Source organism: Triturus cristatus, chromosome 2_2 (assembly GCF_964204655.1).
Source record: "Triturus cristatus chromosome 2_2, aTriCri1.1, whole genome shotgun sequence".
Lineage (NCBI taxonomy): Eukaryota > Metazoa > Chordata > Amphibia > Caudata > Salamandridae > Triturus > Triturus cristatus.
This window is the reverse complement of record NC_140582.1, coordinates 1,244,293,394-1,244,315,958: the sequence shown is the minus strand read 5'-3', so window position 1 is coordinate 1,244,315,958 and position 22,565 is coordinate 1,244,293,394. Positions and strand designations below refer to the sequence as shown.

Sequence of the window (22,565 nt, the reverse complement as noted above, 5' to 3'; positions counted from 1 at the left end):
GTCGGAGTTGGGGTCCGGCGGGACCGTGAGAGTCTGGGGGAGCCGCGAGTCACTCAGCAGGGCTCAGGTACAAGTTCCGAGGTCTTACGATCTTCAGGGAGCCGCGAGTCACTCAGCAGGGCTCAGGTACAAGTTCGGAGGTCTTACGATCTTCAGGGAGCCGCGAGTCACTCAGCAGGGCTCAGGTACAAGTTCGGAGGTCTTACGATCTTCAGGGAGCCGCGAGTCACTCAGCAGGGCTCGGGTGAGTTCCAGTTCCAGGAGCCGCGACCACGTCAGCAGGCTCTCGTTGTTCCAGCGTCGAATCTGCCGGACAGCCCCAGAGCACCCCTTGTTATAGTTCGACCCCTCTTTGATGTCCGGAGTCTGTGCAGGCAGGGGTCTTGTCACCTGGGGGTCGCTTGTCGGGATTTCCTGCTATAGTCTTTTGATCCTTTCAGGGCCGGGTCGGGAGGAGTCCCAGACACCCAGCCGGCGTGGAGCCAGCCCTCAGGGAGGCCGGAGGGCCGATCGAAACCCATCGTCCCAGGGGAGTTCAGAGGTGCGATAGAAACTGCTCCTCCCTCTCTCATCCCCGGGAAGCGTGATGTCCTCCAGCCGGAGTGGCGCCTCTAGGCCCGGGTCGCGCTGGGGCCGGGCGGCCATCTTGGTGCATGAAGTGGGCACGCGGGCCCGGGGTGGCCGAAAGGGGAGAGGCCAGGGACGGGGATGTCCGGGTCGGTGCGTGTGTCCTGGTGGGGAGGTTCGGCTGGGCCGGGGGCTTGGGCTGTAGGTACCAGGTTTCGGTGGTGCGGGGGCACGGAGGGCCATTCTACGAGGCCGGGTCCAACATTGACCTATCTTTGAACACTGTATGTATATTACTTCACAAAATGTTATTTAACAAATGTTGTAAAGCGCTCCGATACCTTCGGGTCTGGCTAGCGCTATATAAAACTCCGAAATAAATAAATAAATAAATATAAACACAGGCTTACACAGGCACAGACACCCACCAACAGGCACATACACACTCTGGCAGTCACACAGGCACACACACATACCGGCGTACACTTATCACACGCACCGACAAACGCTCACACAAACACAACCACGATGCATATATAAACACAGGCTTACACAGGCACATACACCCATCAACAGGCACATACACACTCTGGCAGTCACACGTTTACACATACAAACACATAGATCACACACAAGCATACATGCAAGAATAAAAACACACAAACTTTGCAACAGATTTTGCAAACAGGCACTTACACTCACACTTGCGCATCCATGATAAACAACTAACAGGCACTGACAGCCATATTCACAAAACACGGACAGAAATACACACGCATAGGCACATTAACCCTCTCGCGAAAACCAATACGCGAAACAACACAGACACATTCACACACAAAGACTCAAAGGCAAGCACCCAATATATCACGTTCCAAAGTGCTTTTGAGACAGACGTACTTCTTACTGTTCACTCACCATTTGACTGCAAATAAACAACGTTGAAAAGACATTCACATGGCGTCTCTTTTCATATATGATGAATCCGACACAGTTTCCACTGGGAAGTCCAGTTCACAGCACCCTGGGGCCCAAGCGACTGCTCTCTTGTCATGTGTGCGCGTGACGACATCAACGAAGGGAGTCCTGATTCTGGGGAGAAGGACTCAGACAAAGACAATAAAGTCATAGACATCAGTTCATGGCCATAGACATGTCTATGTATGTACCGCACGTAACATGAACAGGTACACATACATGCATGTATACATGTGCTGGTATCTGAAAGCATGCCAGCATAGTCATTCGCACGTACACGCAGACACTTTTACATGCGAATGTGTATAAAACCCACAGACATTGATATAAACACAGACATATACATATATATAATATTTCCCCGCGCGTGTCCACGTATGATTATACAATGTCCAATTAAGATTTATGTTTATGTGTACATTGATGTACTTGTGAATACATATATAGATATATATATAACACCTGCACATAGCTCTAATAATGAAAAAGTACATATTCGTCTGTGTATACACTTTATTGATAACATTTAGAATAAGACAAGAATCTTGCCATTGCTCATACATTTGTGCTCGCATCTATTTATTCACTCAGCAAATGAAGGAAGATAAGGCTAGCTTATGTTCCAATTTGTGAATAATTGTGTATTTTACCCAAAACACGCATATGGACATACATACAGTATGGGCGCATTTGTACTCGTAACATGTTACGTGTTTCATGAAGTGAAATATTTAACCTTGCAGGGCCTTTTTGGCGCTAACATCAAATGTGGACATCCTTTTCTAACTCGTTTTCTTGTATTTATTTTTGGAATACTGTGGTTCTTAATAATTTAGGAACTGTACAACGGTCGACAACGGTTCTCAAGTTTAGGAGAAATGAATTCCAAGCTCTTGTTGTCACGAACGAACCTGTCCCTCCGCAACGTGTCATTTTTCATTTGTAGCTTTTAGTTGGACATTAAAAACAAGGCATGCATGTTGTCTGCATATGTGAAGCCCTGCGCGCGCCCTCTCTCTTCTCACACCCGTGTTTGCATGCATGTCACGTGTTTGCATGCATGTCACCTGAAAGGGGAGACGGTGGCTGAGACGCATCGCGAAAAGACACAACTAAAGTTCGGGGTTCGATGACGAATGTACAGAAAGTATCGATCCACCTGCTGTCCCAGACCTGGCTTAAGGCGGTGTTAGAAGTAGGATCTAGCGCAGATGAAAGGCAGTCTGCACACCACGGTTCGCCCTATTACAGTCCCCACGTTGGCAGCCACAGCTGAGCCCAGCGGCAGGCTGCCCCTCGAGGGAGCTCGCACGTATAGATTGCCCAAAGATGAAACAAATGTCATTTTAGTGAGACAGTGTTTACCTTTCGGTGAGATGTCTGCTATTGTCCAGTGCCCCCCCCGGAAATGGTTCAAACTTGGGCTTTGAGTTGTTCAGCCCAGAATGTGTGAGAGTGCCAGCGATGCGCGCTGTATATTTGGCAGATCCCCGTTTAAAGGCTCACATCATACCGAAGGGCCCCGCGTGACATCATACCGAAGGGCCCCGCGTGACATCACACCGAAGGGCCCCGCGCGAGCGACCGGAAGTCTCCCCCGCGTGGATGTATTTTGCTGCAGGACATGGGATTCCTGCTGACGCGCTTTATTTCAAAAGTCGGATGAGCCACAGATGAGCCCGCGAAAAGCAGGAGAATGAACAGAACAACATAGACAGAGTGAAAAATGAAACGAAAGAGGGGCAGGCAATGGAGGAAAGAACGAAAGAAAGATAGATGTTTGCTGTACATGACTACTTAAGAAAGAACAAGCATTGGCAGAGCCAATAGGTCTCGCCTTTGGGACCTTATAAGTGTATACCATGCAACAGTTGATGTTGTTGCACCAAGGATATTGTACTGTCTGACGCCGCCCCCAGGTAGCTGCTCGGACGTCTGACGTCACCCCCAGGTAGCTGCTCGGACGTCTGACGTCGCCCCAGGTATCTGCTCGGACGTCTGACGCCGCCCCCAGGTAGCTGCTCGGACGTCTGACGTCATCCCCAGGTAGCTGCTCCGACGTCTGACGTCACCCCAGGTAGCTGCTGGGCGGTAAGGGACAGAAGCCCTTTAAAAGGGCCCCTTTGGACTGGTTTCTCCATCTTTTTTCCCAGCTCAGGAGGGCAGAAGGATCACGAGGGTGAAGCACAGAAGGGCACTGTCGCCAGAGAGGGGCCTTCTGCATCAACTCAGGTATGTGCCCTGCGCCCCCCCCCCCCCCAATCCACCCATGCTGGAAACAAATGAGTGTGCTTGGGTCACGCAGGGGCGGCGGCAGCGCTTCTCCCCGGTGCCCTGCTTGGCATCTCTCCAAGAGGCTCTCACCCCTCCTGGGTCCCTGCAGAGGCGGGAACACGACGAAAGGAGTCCCCTGAATACAATCCGTTCCTGCTCTCCCGGCCTCAGCGGCTGCGTTTCCCTCTGGTGCTCGCTGCTGGCCCGGCTCCTGTCCCCAGGGGCGCATCTTCAGGGGGGATCGTATAGGGTTTTCCTTTTTGAAGGCCCCTGGAGTGTTCTACTCTTTTTGGCGGAGATCAGTCTTTAGTATTTGCAGTTTTGAGGGTCTTCTGTGTGGTTTATGCAACTCTCAAATTTACACCAGAAGGGTTTCGATTTTTAGCTGACCAGCATAGTGGATCCCACGGCTGCTTGCAAACATTTTTGTTAGTCTGGGATCGCACAGTTTGGTTAAAGTGGGGAAGCCAGGATTAATCCCAGGTTGTCTGGTTTCACATTGTGCTTTGTGTGCTCTGCCCCCCACCCCCCCCCCCCCCCCCCTTTATCGCGAGGCGCGCGCGCGCTTGTTTTTCAAGTGCTGGCGTTTCTGGTAGGAGGCTTAATTTGTGGCCGTCCGAGGCGGGTTTCTTTCCTTTGTCTGCCTTGTTTGGTGGCCGCTGCTGTGATCTGATCAGGGCGTCTATTGTTTGCACAAGGCGGTCACCCCGGGCTCTTTGGGGGAGATTGGTCGAGTGGGTGCAAGTATGAGGGTTCAAGTTCTGGCCTGGTTTTGGTATCTACTTGAGGAGGGAGGGGGGGGGGGGGTAGGGGGAGAACCCGTACGCATGGCGAGTGGTCTTGCTAGTTTACTTTTCAGTCTGCGGCTCCCTCGCCAGTCTGGGTGGAAGCAGCGCGACTGACCTGACTCTCGCGGCTGCGGCAGCTTCGTAACTCTTCATGGCTTTGCTTTATTTGTAAGAGTGGAGCCGGGACGCTTTGCATTTGCTGCGGAGGAATGTTTTATGTGCATCACAGCACACTCCTGCAGCGGGCACCGGGCTCATTCCTGGTGGGCCGGAAGGGCAGGGGTCGGTTTTGTTACTGGGGGCCAACGGTGCTGCAATATGGGCCCCGGGCCCCTGTACCAAAGCGGCAGCGGCGCTTGACACTAGTATTCATTCCTCCCATCCTTCACGGCCGCAGCTTCCCAGTATCCATCCCGGGGGTCTCTTCCCAGTATCCATCTCGGGGGTCTCTTCCCAGTATCCGTCCCGGGGCGGTCTCTTCCCAGTATCCGTCCCGGGGCGGTCTCTTCCCAGTATCCGTCCCGGGGCGGTCTCTTCCCAGTATCCGTCCCGGGGCGGTCTCTTCCCAGTATCCGTCCCGGGGCGGTCTCTTCCCAGTATCCGTCCCGGGGCGGTCTCTTCCCAGTATCCGTCCCGGGGCGGTCTCTTCCCAGTATCCGTCCCGGGGCGGTCTCTTCCCAGTATCCGTCCCGGGGCGGTCTCTTCCCAGTATCCGTCCCGGGGCGGTCTCTTCCCAGTATCCGTCCCGGGGCGGTCTCTTCCCAGTATCCGTCCCGGGGCGGTCTCTTCCCAGTATCCGTCCCGGGGCGGTCTCTTCCCAGTATCCGTCCCGGGGCGGTCTCTTCCCAGTATCCGTCCCGGGGCGGTCTCTTCCCAGTATCCGTCCCGGGGCGGTCTCTTCCCAGTATCCGTCCCGGGGCGGTCTCTTCCCAGTATCCGTCCCGGGGCGGTCTCTTCCCAGTATCCGTCTCGGGGCGGTCTCTTCCCAGTATCCGTCTCGGGGCGGTCTCTTCCCAGTATCCATCCCGGGGGACTCTTCCCAGTATCCATCCAGGGGCTGTCTCTTCCCAGTATCCATCCCGGGGCTGTCTCTTCCCAGTATCCGTCCCGGGGCTGTCTCTTCCCAGTATCCGTCCCGGGGGACTCTTCCCAGTATCCGTCCCGGGGGTCTCTTCCCAGTATCCATCCCGGGGCGGTCTCTTCCCAGTATCCATCCCGGGGCGGTCTCTTCCCAGTATCCACACACGGAGGCTGGGGCCAGAAAACCTCCATGAAACAAATGAACACGCACAAAGGAAGCCTCCAGCGAGAACAGTGTTAAAACTGAAATGAAAAACACGTTTTCAATTCATTGGCCACCTCGAGCATGTAGGCCTCTCATAATTAGTTTGTTTGCGCTGTACACCCACACCTGCAGTGCGGGTCCAAGAGGTACCCCCAAATTACATACAGCCTTGCAGCAAGATTTACGAGCAGTGCGAAACTGCGCGTTTAACTTTATTGCTTTTCAAATGCCCCTGAATGGAGACTGGGAAGAGACCCCCTGGATGGATACTGAGTAAGTGTTAAAGTAGAAGGTGCAGCTGTGAAGCGATGAATACGTTCTTTCATTTTGTATTGTGTAGTTTCCATCATAGGCACTTTCACGGTAATGAGATGAACGCTGGGACATTTTACCGTAACTGGTCTTCCCCCATCTCGCCTGAGCAACAGTTGGAATGGAGACCAGGGGTTCTGATCTGGGCCGGCTTTCGGCATGCGCACGTAGCTGCCTCAGTTAGAGTCCTGCAAACAACAACGTCCCTCTTGATTCCAATGATTCAGATTATGCTGATTCAAATCAGTTTCTTTACTCACCCCATTAAACCCCCTCCCGTCTCCCATTTACTCTCTGCTGCTGCGCACCACCACCGATCTGGTTCTAATCCGGTCTCATTCACAACACATTCTGCAATTATAAGCAAATCAATTTATTTTCCATGATTGCAATACTACTCCAATTACAGCCTGATTCCTTTCCTTCAGGTTCTACGCCCCACATACATTTGTTTTATTCCTTGTGTTTGAGAAGCTAAAACTACAATAGTTATTCTCTGTACATCATTTCACTGCTCTTTGAAATTAGACTTCTGTTAGTATCAAGCAAAACAGAATAAGCACTAACAAAACCAATAGGTTGGACTTTTGAATAGTGGAAGCACAAATGCATTCAAACACACAATATCGATGGGCATAGTAACACAAATCAGCCTAGTCTGCAAGTGTGGTGCCCCCATGACTGGCAGAAAAGTTTCTCTGAAGTGTAGTACCCAGGGTATGACCGGAAGGTGCTTATATGAAGACCCAGGTCTTCAGCTTCTTGCAGAACTCAAGAAGTGAAAAACTAGCTGTGATGTGTTGAGGCTTGTGGATGTGGGTGGAGCCAATACAGGAATTGGGTGGGGCCAGTGGATGAAGTGGGTGGAGCTGGGGAGTGGGTGTGGCCTCCGATGAAAAACGTCAGCACCTGCACTTAATATTTTACAAATTAAGCACTGGTCCTAAAACCACATAGGTGATGTCACTGCACTGTGCAGTTATTCAATGAGGGTACAGAGGTGCCAGGGGGTAGTGCTGCAGTACACTGAGGGCACAGAGGGGGATTTACCAGTGCCATGAGACGCTCACAGGTGAGCAGCCGCGCTTATCGCGCACTGATTGATTGATTGACCAGAGGGTAGAGATGCAGTGTACCGCCGGGACAAAGGTATCAGAGTGCAGAGATGCAGTGCATTGAGGGTGCGGAGGCAGATGATACAGTGTAGAGATGCAGTGCATTGAGGGTGGAGAGACAGATGTTAGTGTAGAGATGCAGTGACCTGAGGGTGCAGAGACAGGTGTTAGTGTAGAGTTACAGTGCCCTTAGGGTGCGGAGGCAGAGACGTTAGTGTAGAGATGCAGTGCCCTGAGGGTGTGGAGGCAGAGATGTTACAGTGTAGAGATGCAGTGCATTGAGGGTGGAGAGACAGATGTTATATTGTAGAGATGCAGTGCCCTGAGGGTGTTGATGCAGAGATGTTAAGGTGTAGAGTTGCAGTGCCCTTAGGGTGCGGAGGCAGAGATGTTACAGTGTAGAGATGCAGTGCCCTGAGGGTGTTGAGGCAGAGATGTTACAGTTGCAGTGCCCTGAGGGTGCGGAGGCAGAGGGCAGAGATGCAGTGCATTGAGGGTGCAGAGGCAGATGTTACAGTGTAGAGTTGCAGTGCCCTTAGGGTGCGGAGGCAGAGATGTGACAGTGTAGATATGCAGTGCCCTGAGGGTGTGGAGGCAGAGATGTTACAGTGTAGAGTTGCAGTGCCCTTAGGGTGCGGAGGCAGAGATGTTACAGTGTAGAGATGCAGTGCCCTGAGGGTGTTGAGGCAGAGATGTTACAGTTGCAGTGCCCTGAGGGTGCAGAGACCGATGTTACATTGTAGAGATGCAGTGCCCTGCAGGTGCATTACACACCAAAATCTGCATATTATTCCCCCAAAACTAGTGATAGGCGCTACTTATCGCAGCGGGTGAATATTATATGCGGGGGTGTCACTACTTATCTGATGCGATAAAATCACGGACTCTGAGAAGCTTGAATCGCAGGATTAGAAAGTTTGATCTGTAATTTCTGCGCCTTGTCTCACTTCACATGTCCATGTCACAGTTTTTAAAAATCAACAAACATGGACCCGTTTCCTCTTATGCTAATGTTCTTATGTAGTGTCTTCACACTAGGCCTGGGCGTAGTTCGCGGGGTTTCGCTCCGCAGAACTCCGCCAAGTGACAAATAAACACTGGAGTTCGGTAAGCGGCGGAGTGCAGTCAGTGAGTGACAGACATTTTTCTCTTTTCCACACAGGAAGAAGACGCTGATAGCGGAGCACCCCGAGACCATCATGGGGTTCAGAGCACACCTTCTCACCCTTGGGTTCATGTTTGCCATCTTGGTAAATGCCAGTTCCGGCTTCAGTAAGTGACCTGGTACAGAGGCCAATGGTGGGGGATGGGGGCCATGATGGGGGGGGGGGGGGCCATGATGGGGGGGGGGGCATGGTGGGGGCACTGATCAGCACATTTCTAATGTAGTGTCACTGTGACGAGCAGTAGGAGACCCTTCATAACAGGAGAAGCACTGGATGGAGTATAGAGACATATCTCAGTGAAATAACTCTATTAAATGCAATCATGACAAGATTTGGACCAAGCACCCTTCATGCCCCAGAGGACGCTGACCTGAAATTATTGCTTATGTAGGATTTAACGGTTCATGGATTGAACATCCTGTGGTCGCAGCCAGTATTAACAGTGAAGGGGGTCCAAGCGGGCACAGTTGCCAAAGCTGGTAAGATAAGGAATGCCGTAACATGATGCACAAAGTTTTACAAGCTTTTATCCGGCGCCACCAGGGAGTGGCAGTGAATGGCTCCTGCAAACCTATAGGAGAGAGTATAGACATCTGCTAAGAACAAAGAAGAGAACAGCACAGGATGTAGGGTGACCAACCGTCCGTAAATTTCACGAGCCGTCTGTGATTTGGACCTCATGTCCATTGTCCGAGATGACCCCTTTTACGGGTGCCTTTTGTCCGTAATTTGGGCATTGCAGGGAGCGGCGCTGATCCCCTGCGAGAAGCCTCGGCTTCCTGATGGGGGCGCCTCGCACTCCTCGGAGGACAAGAGCAGCCGCACCCGCCCATTGTCCTCCTGTGTGGGCTGATGATTGTCCTCCTGTGTGGGCTGATGATTGTCATCCTGTGTGGGCTGATGATTGTCATCCTGTGTGGGCTGATGATTGTCATCCTGTGTGGGCTGATGATTGTCATCCTGTGTGGGCTGATGATGGGAGTGGGTGCCATGGAGGTCCCAGGGAGGGGGTGCCATGGAGGTCCCAGGGAGGGGGTGCCATGGAGGTCCCGGGGAGGGGGTGCCATGGAGGTCCCGGGGAGGGGGTGCCATAGAGGCCTGAGTTTGAGCTTCTTCAGACCAAGCACTCTTACAAAATGCCTATCAGTATGGGTGACGTGCATCCTGCACCTTGTAGTCCCCGTTGCCTTAAGTAACATTTCCTATACTCTGATTTACACACAAATGATTCATTGTCTCTGTATGTGTGTGATGTAAAGTGCTCGGGCACCCTACACTGGTATGAGAGGCACTATAAAACGAATTAAATATATGTGAGTGAGAGGCACTGTTGGTGATAGTGAGGGAATCATTGTGGGCGGAGCTCAAAGAAGCGACGTATACAAACAGAACTATCGGGGTTTGGGAGGATGTTACCCTTGTAGAGAGGGGAAAAGCATAGAGGTCCCAGGGAGGGGGTGCCATAGAGGTCCCAGGGAGGGGGTGCCATAGAGGTCCCAGGGAGGGGGTGCCATAGAGGTCCCAGGGAGGGGGTGCCATAGAGGTCCCAGGGAGGGGGTGCCATAGAGGTCCCAGGGAGGGGGTGCCATGGAGGTCCCAGGGAGGGGGTGCCATGGAGGTCCCAGGGAGGGGGTGCCATGGAGGCTCCAGGGAGGGGGTGCCATGGAGGCTCCAGGGAGGGGGTGCCATGGAGGCTCCAGGGAGGGGGTGCCATGGAGGCTCCAGGGAGGGGGTGCCATGGAGGCTCCAGGGAGGGGGTGCCATGGAGGGCCCAGGGAGGGGGTGCCATGGAGGGCCCAGGGAGGGGGTGCCATAGAGGCCCCAGGGAGGGGGTGCCATGGAGGCCATGTTCCGCATTCCTGGTGATCTGTGGTCCTGGTACCCATTTATAAGAAAGGAGGCCGTAGTTATCCTTCAACTAAGGCATATTTCCTTTCAGATGGAGCAGGCAAAATTCTCAGCAAAATTATATTAAATCGACTCCAAGGCTGTGTGCACAAGGACCATGTTCTAACCGAGGTGCAGGCTGGCGTCAGGTCAAGGGCAGTGGAGTAGAGAAACTTGAGGGTCCCCCCTGCAAAGTACATGGAGGGAGCCCACATGCTCTGAGCCTGTCAGGAGCTGTAAGGCCAGGGACCCGCAGTACCACAGGGGCTGCAGGGGCTATTGTTACGCCACTATTACCAATACAACCGTTATAAGAAACCCTGGATAGTGGAGGTAATAGTTGGGCTTAGTCTGCCTGCAGTCTATCATAGGCGGTGGTCTACCCACTACAGGGTCCCTGCCATCAGTACTCCGGGGGAGTTTGTCCTATTTTAAGTCGGTTTCCTGGTGCAGACTCAAGTCAGGATATGCTACATTGGGCCCGCCCTTCCTACAGTTTTGCCAAAAGTGCATCCACTGCTCCTTCTCTTTCTCACTACCTTCCTACCTCTTGCTTCCTCTCTCTTCCTTTCCATTATATCTGAGCATCTTATCCATTCTTCTCCCAGCAGTTTTCTTTCTGTTCTCTGTCACTTATCTCCTACTTTTCCTCTCCCACCCCATCGATATCTTCTCATTATGCTTTTCCTATCTCCTGTGCAGCATTTCTCTCTGCTCTTCTTTTAAGCTATCTCTTGTATTTCCTTTGTCCATTTTCTCACCCTCTCCATTGCCTACCTCTGTTTTGTCTCTTCCTCTTTTATGACCCACCCTCTCTTCCTTATCACATTTCCAGTTGACCTTGTCCTTATAGCACCTTGTGACTTCTTTCCTACATACTTTCTCTCTGTGCCCCACAATTAGCGCTTCCAGTGCTTTCTCATCTATCACTGTGCTCTCCATCAGTCCTGTGTGGACCTGCTCCACGGGTGAAAGGCCTCCCGGATTCACAGCTGTATTGTAGACTACGAATGACATGGAGTCTGGATCTCCCGTCTTGAGCTCTCGCCCACCAAAAGAACTTGTTTTGGACCATGTATCATCACCTTGTTCAATCATCCCTGACATAGCTGTGGACCCTAATGCAAACATGGCTGCTTGGCACTTATTGTAGTTTTCCTAATGTAATTGACAATTTAATAACAAATGTGTTCAGTATTATGTGGTGCCCTTGAATGTGTTCATGTTTGCTGAGAACAGATATCAGGTGCAACTAACTCTCTCTGTTGCTTTTCAGGTGTGACCTTTTTCACTGTGGACAATCAGGGCGTCTGCAGGGAGGGACCGCCCCCCCCAAATAATGGCTATGATTACACTTCCAACGCTCGTGTTGTGGGGAGGCTGAGCGGTGTAAACCATGTGCTCTTCGGCCGATATAAATTTCTGTATGTCGTGAGAGGTTCTGAGCTGTATGGCGGTCCCATGCCGTCAGATCCATCCAGGGACTGGTTCCAAGGTCCTGGAAGGCGCGTAGGGAAAGCAGGCTGGGATCTATTCAAGCGCCTTTTCTTCGACCCGAGTACAAGAGATCTTTATGCCGTCACTCATGGAGGTGAGCTCTACGCAGGCCCCCCGCCGATCAATGAAAACCAGGCTTGGAAGGACGCACTAGGTAAAAAAGTTGGTCATGGCGGATGGGATGGATTTCACGCCCTCTTCTTCGACCCCCAAGGGATCCTGCATGGAGTGACTGCTGAGGATAGATTTGTAAAAGGAAGTCCTCCAAAGGGTGGAAGAGACAACTGGATTGCAAGAAGCCAGGCCATCGGAGCAGGTGGATGGATCAATTTAAGCCGATTTATGTCCTTTACTCCTGACGGCAACCTTTGGGGTGTCTCCATTTCAAGCGGGAAGATCTACACGGCCTCTCCGCCAACTTGGGGCGACAACTGGATTGGAAGAGCCCAAAATCGGGGTGATAGTAACTTGTTTAAATTCATGGACTTCACAGCTCAGTGACGAGAACACCCCACCACCCTTGTCTATGTAAGTATGACGTCATGTCCTCGCCCGTCTCTAACACTTTCCACAGAAGCTCTTAGTTCAGCTTTGCCTTTGAGTTATTCACTCTTCTTTCCTACAGGTAGTTTTCGAAATGCACAGATGCTAATGTCAGTGTAGCCAACACACTCCATCCATCCTCTGTTCTCAAACATCATTGTTTCCTCCTAATGAGTAACAAGGCTCCCTTTTTACAAGCACCCCATGGCACATTAAAGGCAGCTGATTGGGGAATAGGTTGAGATGTTGGCAGGGGTGCCAGGCCTTGGGTGACAGTTTCTCATACAAGGCAGGAGCAGTATGTAATTAAAACAGCACTTGCCGCAGTCTTTATTTGTTGATTTTCAGAAATAAAACACCAAAGCGGGGTTTACTTTTGAAACACTAGACATAGATGTCCTGGAAGAGTTGTGGGTATCCTGTTTGTGACCACTAGGTTTTGCATTACAGACATTTAAGGACCAATCAAGGGTGGGCGCCCCTCCCTAAGTGACATAGGGGTCCACCAGGGCCTTCTGGCACAAGCCCAGTTCTGCGAAGCACAGGGAGGTCATGCACTCTCTTGACCTGCTCCCGAATCTTCTCAGAAGTGTCTATCTCGCCTATTCAATTCCTTTCTCTCCTACGCTGTGCCACAAAGTCTTTGGAAAGGCCAGATGGGGAGAGGGCAGTTGGTCCACGCAGTGAATGGGAAGCAACACACAGGGGAGCCTATCAGCTTGAGGAGGCATCCCATCAGTTACACTTTGATTCGGGCTATGCCCTGGCAATCCGGGCACAGGGTCTGGCACACAACGAGATGAGTTGCACAGACACCTTAGGGCACACAAAGTATAGTTGCAATTCCGTTCCTCCCTGGAAATCATGCAGGTGATGCGGGCACTTAGAGGGCACCACTCTCCAGATGTCACCGGTAGATGGTGTGGGCCCCTCGTATGAGATGTGATATCCCTGGAAACCTCTAAGAGAGCAGAACAAGCCAACTGGTCCTTGTGAGCCCACTTCAGGTTGCCACACATCAACAGGTTGTCGGCCCAGACCAGCCACTATTCAGGAAGGCACGTGCTCCTTTCCACAAGCAGTTTTCCTCCATGTGCACAAGAGAGTCCTTTGGCAATGTGCACCACGCAGACCAGATTCTCCGGTCCTGTGTCCCCACAAGTGGATCTCTCCTCTTGGTGAGGTGGCACTGAGTAGCAGCTATACCCCATTGGGCCTTTGAAGCTGGGGGAAGGATCAAAGGGTATTCCTTTGGACCACAGATGTGTCCCCTAAATTCCCGTCCTGTCTGCCATGAGGTTACAGAATGCAGATCTCTATCTTTATGGGGCTGTCCTCCCGACCCAGAGGCCAGGGGTCACAATCTCTGCCCTCCCATATTCTTACGCAGGGGAATTTCAGAAAAAATCACATCTAAGTTAGAATAATAATATTGTAACTTCCCAGTTCTATAAAATAAACTAGCTAATATACTACATGAAATACCGTATGCACAGTGCCGCTTTTGCTCAATTTTGAATGCTTCACGAATTAATCAAATTATTTCATTATAAAAATGAGACCCTCGGTCTGATTAAATCGTTACTGGAAACCCGAACCAGGAATGAGTTCTCTCAACAGGAGTTTGGCCACAGTTAAAGTGTCATTCCTTCTGGTGGGGTAGGCCTCCACCCACTTGGAAAATAAACGATGACAAGGACATATTTTAATCCCCGACAAACTGGTAACTGAATTAAATCAATTTGGAGTCTTAAGAATGGGCCTTCAGCTTTTCCAATCTATCCAGGACAAACTATAGTTTTCCTGCCTCAGTTAATTTGTTGACAAATTAAGCATCTCTGGCAAAAACTCTCTGCTACGCTCCTGAACCTTGCGTTAAACCAATCCTGTCTAAACAGTTTTATCGCATCTCTGCCTATGCGTCTATCTCCATGATACATGCTAGCCATGGGTGCAAGCCTACAATCAGATAACACGGGTCTCCCATCTAGGTAAATTATTACACCATCGTCAGCTCTTCTTTGACACCCTATTTTCTCCCATTCTGCCTTTTCTTTTATTTCCGCTTCATTCTGTAACTCTCTCACTTCCTCCCAGGTTCCTACACCCCCAAGCAGCATAAGTTGGCAGCTTATTCCAAATGCATCAATTTGCTTGTTTACTGCCGTTTTGTATTTGGCACAATGTTGGGCAACTTGGTCGGCATAATGATTACCAGCTGTCACTTTGTCGTTTCCAGATTGGTGAGCAGCACACTTGACCACGCCACTTCTTTTGGTAATTGAATTGCTTCAAGTAACTCTTTTACAAAATGTCCATTTTTAATAGGGGTTCCTGAAGAAGTCAAGATATCCCTTTGCATCCAGAGTTGGCCAAAGTCATGCACAACCCCGAAACCATACTGACTGTCTGTGTATATGGTCACTTTCCAATTTTTCCCAATTTTGCATTCTTTAATTAAAGCTATCAATTCTGCTACTTGTGCAGACTTGACTCCTGGTAAATAGGATGCTTCGACTACTCCACCCAATGTGCACACAGCGTAAGCAGCCCTGAAACCTCCTTCCTCATGACGCATACACGAACGTTAGCGAGATCTAAGTGCTTTGTTCTCACAAACCATATACAGTCTTCCACTCATGTTAATCAAACAATCTCCTTGCCAACATTCTTTCAGAACCTCTCTACTCCAGCTGAAAGATCTCTTCATCCTCTGAATATGAGGAGAGTTTTGAAATTCTATCTCGATAAGGCAAGGGACATTTGCAGAAAGTACCAATTATTTATCAACTAGGGTCCGGTCCGTACGGGTTTAGTCACTTCCACACAATCCATCTCCCGATGGATAATTTCCTGCATCCTTTTGTGCTACCAAAAAGCTGACAAGACGCTAGCAGCTAAACCTAAAGCGCACTCCACTGGAGCTTATGCGGCTACCGCTGCTTTCTTGAGGAATATCCCTATTCCGGATATTTGCAAAGCAGCCACTTGGAGATCTGTCCATACATTTACCAAACTTTACTGCCTAGAGTTGGAGGCTAGAGCAGACGCTCAAGTAGAACAGACCTCTCTCAGAATTCTAGTTCCTTAAATGGCTACCTTAGTTCACTCTGTCTTCTCCACCGCGTTCTGTGGAGATGGGCTTGCTACTCTATTCAGTGCTCATGACTATAAAATGAAATCCCCCACCAGAGAAGGAATCGTTTCTTACCTGTAACTCCAGTTCTCTATTAAGGGAACTTCCGTTCTAGTCTTAAGCAAACCTCCCTCCTCCCTGCTGGAGTAACCATGGGACCTCAATATCATCACTCATCACTTTTAAAAGGAACTGAAGCAACTGCCAAAAGCTGAGCATGATGGGATACTGGTGCTCTCTGGGTTCTTAAAGGTGCAGCCTCTATTTTAAGTTCATATAATGACAGCCTATGGGGCTACTCTGCCCTGTTTCCCTTACTCTTTATTCTCTATCAAAACAGGGTTTGTGAAAGAGATTTATGCTGTTGTATTAAAACATCATGAAGTTATACGCATATATAATTCTCCTGGCCCCTTTTTTAAGGACAAGATGAAGAATTGGGCCATTGTAGACCAGTCCTGTAGCCTCGTCTTAATATTGGTCATTCCTAAGTGACTCTCTGGCCTTCCTGAAGAAACGTGAACATCTACACTTAGGAAGATATATCGAGAAAAAGTGCACCTGGGTCCCCGCATGTGGGTGGGACTGTTCTGTGGTTATGACTATAAATGGAAATTCCCTGTCAGAAACTATTCCGTCTAGACTGTCCCTTTGTATGATGATGTCATTTAGGGTTTTGAGGTGGTTTGTGACATCGTTCTCTGGGTCACCCCTTTCATTTATTTAGGCGTCTCAGGATTCGTGTTATGGATTAAACTTTGTTGAGGGTTAGAGTTTGCATTGTTTGAAAGGGTCTATCCTGTGAATACAGGTCAACCCAAAATCCCAGGTGATGTCATCAAACAAACATTCATCCATGTCTCTTCTTGGTGATTGTTAGAGGTGGGGGGCTGAGGAAAGTGAACCCTTTTCTTCCTCTTCACTGGATGATTCTTTTAATAACAACAAAATGACTTTATATGATGTTTCTTTATTATTATTCCATGTAAGACGTCTTCACGATCAGAGAGCTCTGCTCAGGGGGAGCAGCTGAAGGTCAATGAAATATATAAACGTGTGTTTGTGTTGTGGTTTGTTGTATCTGCTGCCTGACTGGGGGCGTAAAGTTAGTTTACAGCTGACACATGTTTCTTTTATTCATTTTACTAGAATGCCACAACAATAGGACAGATGTTTAAAGGGTCTGGATGAAAGCCACGCCTCAGGAAGTTCAACGCTGGACACCACTCTATCCGGAAATGTTACAGACCCTCTAAGACACCCAGTTCCTGATTGGAGGACTGATTTTTACAAACCGACTGAGACCCTCTGGGAGAAAGCTCCTGTTCTGCTGCTCGCTGTATATGCACGAATACTCTGCAGCTGTACAACCTATGCATAACCTGTTTATGGTTTTCTCACACTTTCAAATAAAGGGTGCTTGAAGTGTCAACATTTGTCCTGATAACAGACATCATGTGCTATGTGCGAGCCCATAACTTTAAGATGGCTTTGAATTACAGTGGGCCCTGTATCCAGCGTCTAACATTGGTGAAATATTCGCAGATAAAACAGATTTTCGCGCTGCTTGTCCTCTCCCTATCCTCGAAGCGCCAGCCCCTTCCCTCTCTGATAGACAATAGAGGGCGCTTTGAAAGGCTGTGCGTCATCACTGCAAGGCGCGCTACATTTTGTGTGAAATGGCCGGAGACACCGGCGAGTGACCCATAAAAACGGAAATACATTTCTTTGAAATCATTCTCGGTAACAGACCTTCCTCCGGTTATTTGGGTTGCGTGTCATTATTGTTTCCTCTGAAGTAAAGATATGGCGTAAGAGCATGATACAGAAACATTATTCGTCACCTTTGCTTCACCTCCTCACACGCTGTTTTTGCTTAACCGACCATTTCTTTATTAGCTCCTAATGGCGAGGTCTGTGGGGTTACAACACCTGAGAGAAGCCTGCGAGACAGCCCTACTCTTTAATCCCTGAGATGGCTCAGATGACCGGCTATTTGAGTGCACTGAGGAACAAATAGTCGATTGCACCATAGTGTATGTATATTACTATGCAGAAAATAGTAAATAAACGCATTGATAGAATAGTGGGGTATGGCCTCTCCTTCGATGTGTCTGTAAAACTCACCTTTTGTCCTGAGTTTTTGTCCTGAATTTTGACCCTTTGTCCTGAAGTCTTGTCCTGAATTTGGACCCTTTGTCCTGAATTTTTTACACCCATGTCCAGAATTTGCCTCCATGTCAGTTGGTCACCCTACTGGTGAGGTGACAGGAGACCATAAACAGAAGCAGCTTGCCATGGGCTCTGGAGGGAGGAGGCCCAGCCAATGCTGTCACTGCAGAGAGGCCCATTATCATTCTATATGTGGTAATGAGGCCGACATACAGCATGATGATGGGCGGATAGCATCCTGTGCCAGGTGGGGGAGGGGCGGCTGCAGGCCACTGATCACAGCAGGAGGGTGGCTGCCCCTGAAGTGAGAGTTACAGGACTCTCAGACTGCTTGAAGTGGACAGCGCCCCAATGTCCAGATGATAATGGGCTGATAGCAGCCTGTACCAGGTGAGGGAGGGGCGGCTGCAGGGCACTGATCACAGCAGGAGGGTGGCTGCCCCTGCAGTGAGAGTTACAGGACTCTCAGACTGCTTGAAGTGGACTGCGCCCCAATAGCAGCCTGTGGGTGGAGGCTGCTCATGTTTGACACCCATAGTAAACGTGATCACTGCACCCCCCTCTACCCGCTCCATCCCACACGGTGCTCATGTTTGACACCCATAGTAAACGTGATCGCTGCACCTCCTCTACCTCTCACCGCTCCATCCCACACAGTGCTCATGTTTGACACCCATAGTAAACGTGATCGCTGCACCTCCTCTACCTCTCACCGCTCCATCCCACACGGTGCTCATGTTTGCCACCCATAGAAAACGTGATCGCTGCACCTCCTCTGCTCTCATCGCTCCATTCCACACGGTGCTCATGTTTGACGCCCATAGTAAACGTGATCACTGCACCTCCTCTACCTCTCACCGCTCCATCCCACACAACGCTCATGTTTGACACCCATAGTAAACGTGATCACTGCACCCCCTCTACCCGCTCCATCCCACACGGTGCTCATGTTTGACACCCATAGTAAACGTGATCGCTGCACCTTCTCTATCTCTCACCGCTCCGTCCCACACGGTGCTCATGTTTGACACCCATAGCAAACGTGATCGCTGCACCTCCTCCACCTCTCGCCGCTCCATCGCACACGGTGCTCATGTTTGACACCCATAGTAAACGTGATCACTGCACCTCCTCTGCCTCCCACCGCTCCATCCCACACGGTGCTCATGTTTGACACTCATAGTAAACGTGATCGCTGCACCTCCTCTACCTCTCACCGCTCCATCCCACACGGTGCTCATGTTTGACACTCATAGTAAACGGAATCGCTGCACCTCCTCTACCTCTCACCGCTCCATCCCACACAGCACTCGTGTTTGACACCCATAGTAAACGTGATCACTGCACCTCCTCTACCTCTCACCACTCCATCCCGCACGGTGCTCGTGTTTGACACCCATAGTAAACGTGATCACTGCACCTCCTCTACCTCTCACCGCTCCATCCCACACAATGCTCATGTTTGACACCCATAGTAAACGGGATCACTGCACCCCCTCTACCCGCTCCATCCCACACGGTGCTCATGTTTGACACCCATAGTAAACGTGATCGCTGCACCTCCTCTATCTCTCACCGCTCCATCCCTTGCGGTGCTTGTGTTTGACACCCATAGTAACCGTGATCCCTGCACCCCCTCTACCTCTCACCGCTCCATCCCACATGGTGCTCATGTTTGACGTCCATAGTAAACGTGATCGCTGCACCTCCTCTACCTCTCACTGCTCCTTCCCACACGGTGCTCATGTTTGACACCCATAGCAAACGTGATCACTGCACCTCCTCTACCTCTCACCGCTCCATCCCACGCGGTGCTCGTGTTTGACACCCATAGTAAACGTGATCACTGCACCTCCTCTACCTCTCGCCGCTCCATCCCACACGGTGCTCATTTTTGACACCCATGGTAAATGTGATCGCTGCACCTCCTCTACCTCTCACCGCTCCGTCCCACACGGTGCTCATGTTTGACACCCATAGCAAACGTGATCGCTGCACCTCCTCCACCTCTCGCCGCTCCATCGCACACGGTGCTCATGTTTGACACCCATAGTAAACGTGATCGCTGCACCTCCTCTACCTCTCACTGCTCCATCCCACACGGTGCTCGTGTTTGACACCCATAGTAAAGGTGATCACTGCACCTCCTCTACCTCTCACCGCTCCATCCCACGCGGTGCTCATGTTTGACACCCACAGTAAACGTGATCACTGCACCTCCTCTACCTCTCACCGCTCCATCCCACACGGTGCTCATGTTTGACACCCATGGTAAACGTGATCACTGCACCTCCTCTACCTCTCACCGCTCCATCCCACGCGGTGCTCATGTTTGACACCCATAGTAAACGTGATCGCTGCACCTCCTCTACCTCTCACCGCTCCATCCCACACGGTGCTCATGTTTGACACCCATAGTAAACGTGATCACTGCACCTCCTCTACCTCTCACCGCTCATCCCACGCGGTGCTCATGTTTGACACCCATAGTAAACGTGATCGCTGCACCTCCTCTACCTCTCACCGCTCCATCCCACACGGCGCTCGTGTTTGACACCCATAGTCGTGATCACTGCACCTCCTCTACCTCTCACCGCTCCATCCCACACGGTGCTCATGTTTGACACCCATAGTAAACGTGATCACTGCACCTCCTCTACCTCTCACCGCTCCATCCCACACAACGCTCATGTTTGACACCCATAGTAAACGTGATCACTGCACCCCCTCTACCCGCTCCATCCCACGTGGTGCTCATGTTTGACACCCATAGTAAACGTGATCACTGCACCTCCTCTACCTCTCACCGCTCCACCCCTTGCGGTGCTTGTGTTTGACACCCATATTAACCGTGATCGCTGCACCCCCTCTACCTCTCACCGCTCCATCCCACACAACGCTCATGTTTGACACCCATAGTAAACGTGATCACTGCACCCCCTCTACCCGCTCCATCCCACACGGTGCTCATGTTTGACGTCCATAGTAAACGTGATCACTGCACCTCCTCTACCTCTCACCGCTCCATCCCACGCGGTGCTCGTGTTTGACACCCATAGTAAACGTGATCACTGCAACTCCTCTACCCGCTCCATCCCACACGGTGCTCATGTTTGACACCCATGGTAAACGTGATCACTGCACCTCCTCTACCTCTCACTGCTCCATCCCACACAGTGCTCATGTTTGACACCCATAGTAAACGTGATCGCTGCACCTCCTCTACCTCTCACCGCTCCGCCCCACACGGTGCTCATGTTTGACGTCCATAGTAAACGTGATCACTGCACCTCCTCTACCTCTCACCGCTCCATCCCACGCGGTGCTCGTGTTTGACACCCATAGTAACGTGATCACTGCAACTCCTCTACCCGCTCCATCCCACACGGTGCTCATGTTTGACACCCATGGTAAACGTGATCACTGCACCTCCTCTACCTCTCACTGCTCCATCCCACACAGTGCTCATGTTTGACACCCATAGTAAACGTGATCGCTGCACCTCCTCTACCTCTCACCGCTCCGCCCCACACGGTGCTCATGTTTGACACCCATAGTAAACGTGATCACTGCACCTCCTCTACCTCTCACCGCTCCATCCCACACAACGCTCATGTTTGACACCCATAGTAAACGGGATCACTGCACCCCTGTAGGAGAGTAGGGTCTGCAATCCTATGATCACCCAGATTTTTTTGCTTTTGCTTCATTGGTTTACGACTTTCTCCGGCTGTGGGCCTGCCAATCAGACCCACAGCCTAGCTGTTCTCTCTCGAAATTAACACACATGTACATTAGGTGCATCCACTAATTGGAACTGGGCCGCCTTGTCAGTCCCTGTCTCAGCATACCACAGGTATCCAGGGCATCGGTGTACCCAGGGCCTACCAGGGGCTGAAGCATGTATTATGCCACCCCTGGAATGGCCGCCCAAATCTGACACAACTGGCTGCACGACAGCTGGGGCCACGTGGTGTAATCACCCGTTGCTGTAGGTGTAGTATTCCTACACCTAAACCCTAAAATGGACACATGGATTCCTATCAGTCACTCCTATAGCAGGCCTTATCAATCCTGAAGGCAGAGTGCAGGGAACCATGTGGGACGGTGCTCTAGCGCGAGCTGAGCCCGTCGACGGCTTGCGGAACCAAGTCCTAATAGCCGTTCCATGGTGACGCGGGCCAACTACTTTTAATGCATTATAATCCTTGCGGTTATTTGCTAACTTTGGCCTCACATCACCTACACATGTCGAGTAAGGTGTCATACGAATGGGAATACGAACCCCTCGCCAGTCCTGGCGACGGGGTTGGCATTCCCCCCTTTTAGAGGGACACGACATGGAAGTAACCTTGAACCCCGGTTAAAGTTGACTCAAGCCTCAGCATCACAAAATGGATGCTGCCACCAGACACAAGTCTGACCTCCTGCTGCTGGGGGACCTTCCAGCAAGGGGAGCTTGGACAAAGGGTTTCCTGTCGAGGGCGGTGTTAGCACCATCCCAGACAGGGTTTGTGTATCCCAGGTAGGCAGGGCTGAAAGGAAGGTGATTGCAAGTGGCACCCCGGTGCTCACTGTGCATAGTCCGGCTCAAACCAGTTTCGGGGGCACACCAGCCCCTGAGCTGGCGCGAAGCCGGACAAAGGATAGGGGTGTAACCACCCCCCTCCTGGCTCCACCCATAGGTAGAACCTAGTCACGGGCCAGCCCCTTTTCTTAGAATAAAGGTAGGAGCGAGTCCCCTTCCCAAATTGGATAATCAGATAATCGGATAACTCCGAATCACGAACCACTTTCCACGAAAGGAACTCTTGACTATTTCTGAAGACTCTCCCCTGTGGCTAA

The 22,565-nt window shown here is 50.9% G+C and overlaps 1 protein-coding gene across 1 annotated transcript; it reads left to right on the top strand.

Moving 5' to 3' along the window:
• Positions 1 to 3,600: 3,600 nt before the first annotated feature.
• On the top strand, positions 3,601 to 16,980 carry LOC146863500 (uncharacterized). Its single transcript, XM_085643381.1, has 4 exons — positions 3,601 to 3,777; positions 8,482 to 8,591; positions 11,649 to 12,397; positions 16,698 to 16,980. Exons 2-3 carry the CDS (start codon positions 8,519 to 8,521, stop codon positions 12,368 to 12,370), a joined length of 795 nt encoding a protein of 264 aa, XP_085499507.1. The 5' UTR covers positions 3,601 to 3,777; positions 8,482 to 8,518; the 3' UTR covers positions 12,371 to 12,397; positions 16,698 to 16,980.
• The last annotated feature ends 5,585 nt before the right edge of the window (positions 16,981 to 22,565 follow it).

Excerpts from the sequence above, each read along its gene's own strand:
- LOC146863500 (XM_085643381.1), top strand. The coding sequence starts at position 8,519 with ATGGGGTTCAGAGCACACCTTCTCACCCTTGGGTTCATGTTTGCCATC. Across the intron at positions 8,592-11,648 it reads AAATGCCAGTTCCGGCTTCA|GTGTGACCTTTTTCACTGTG; the intron begins GTAAGTGACCTG and ends GTTGCTTTTCAG.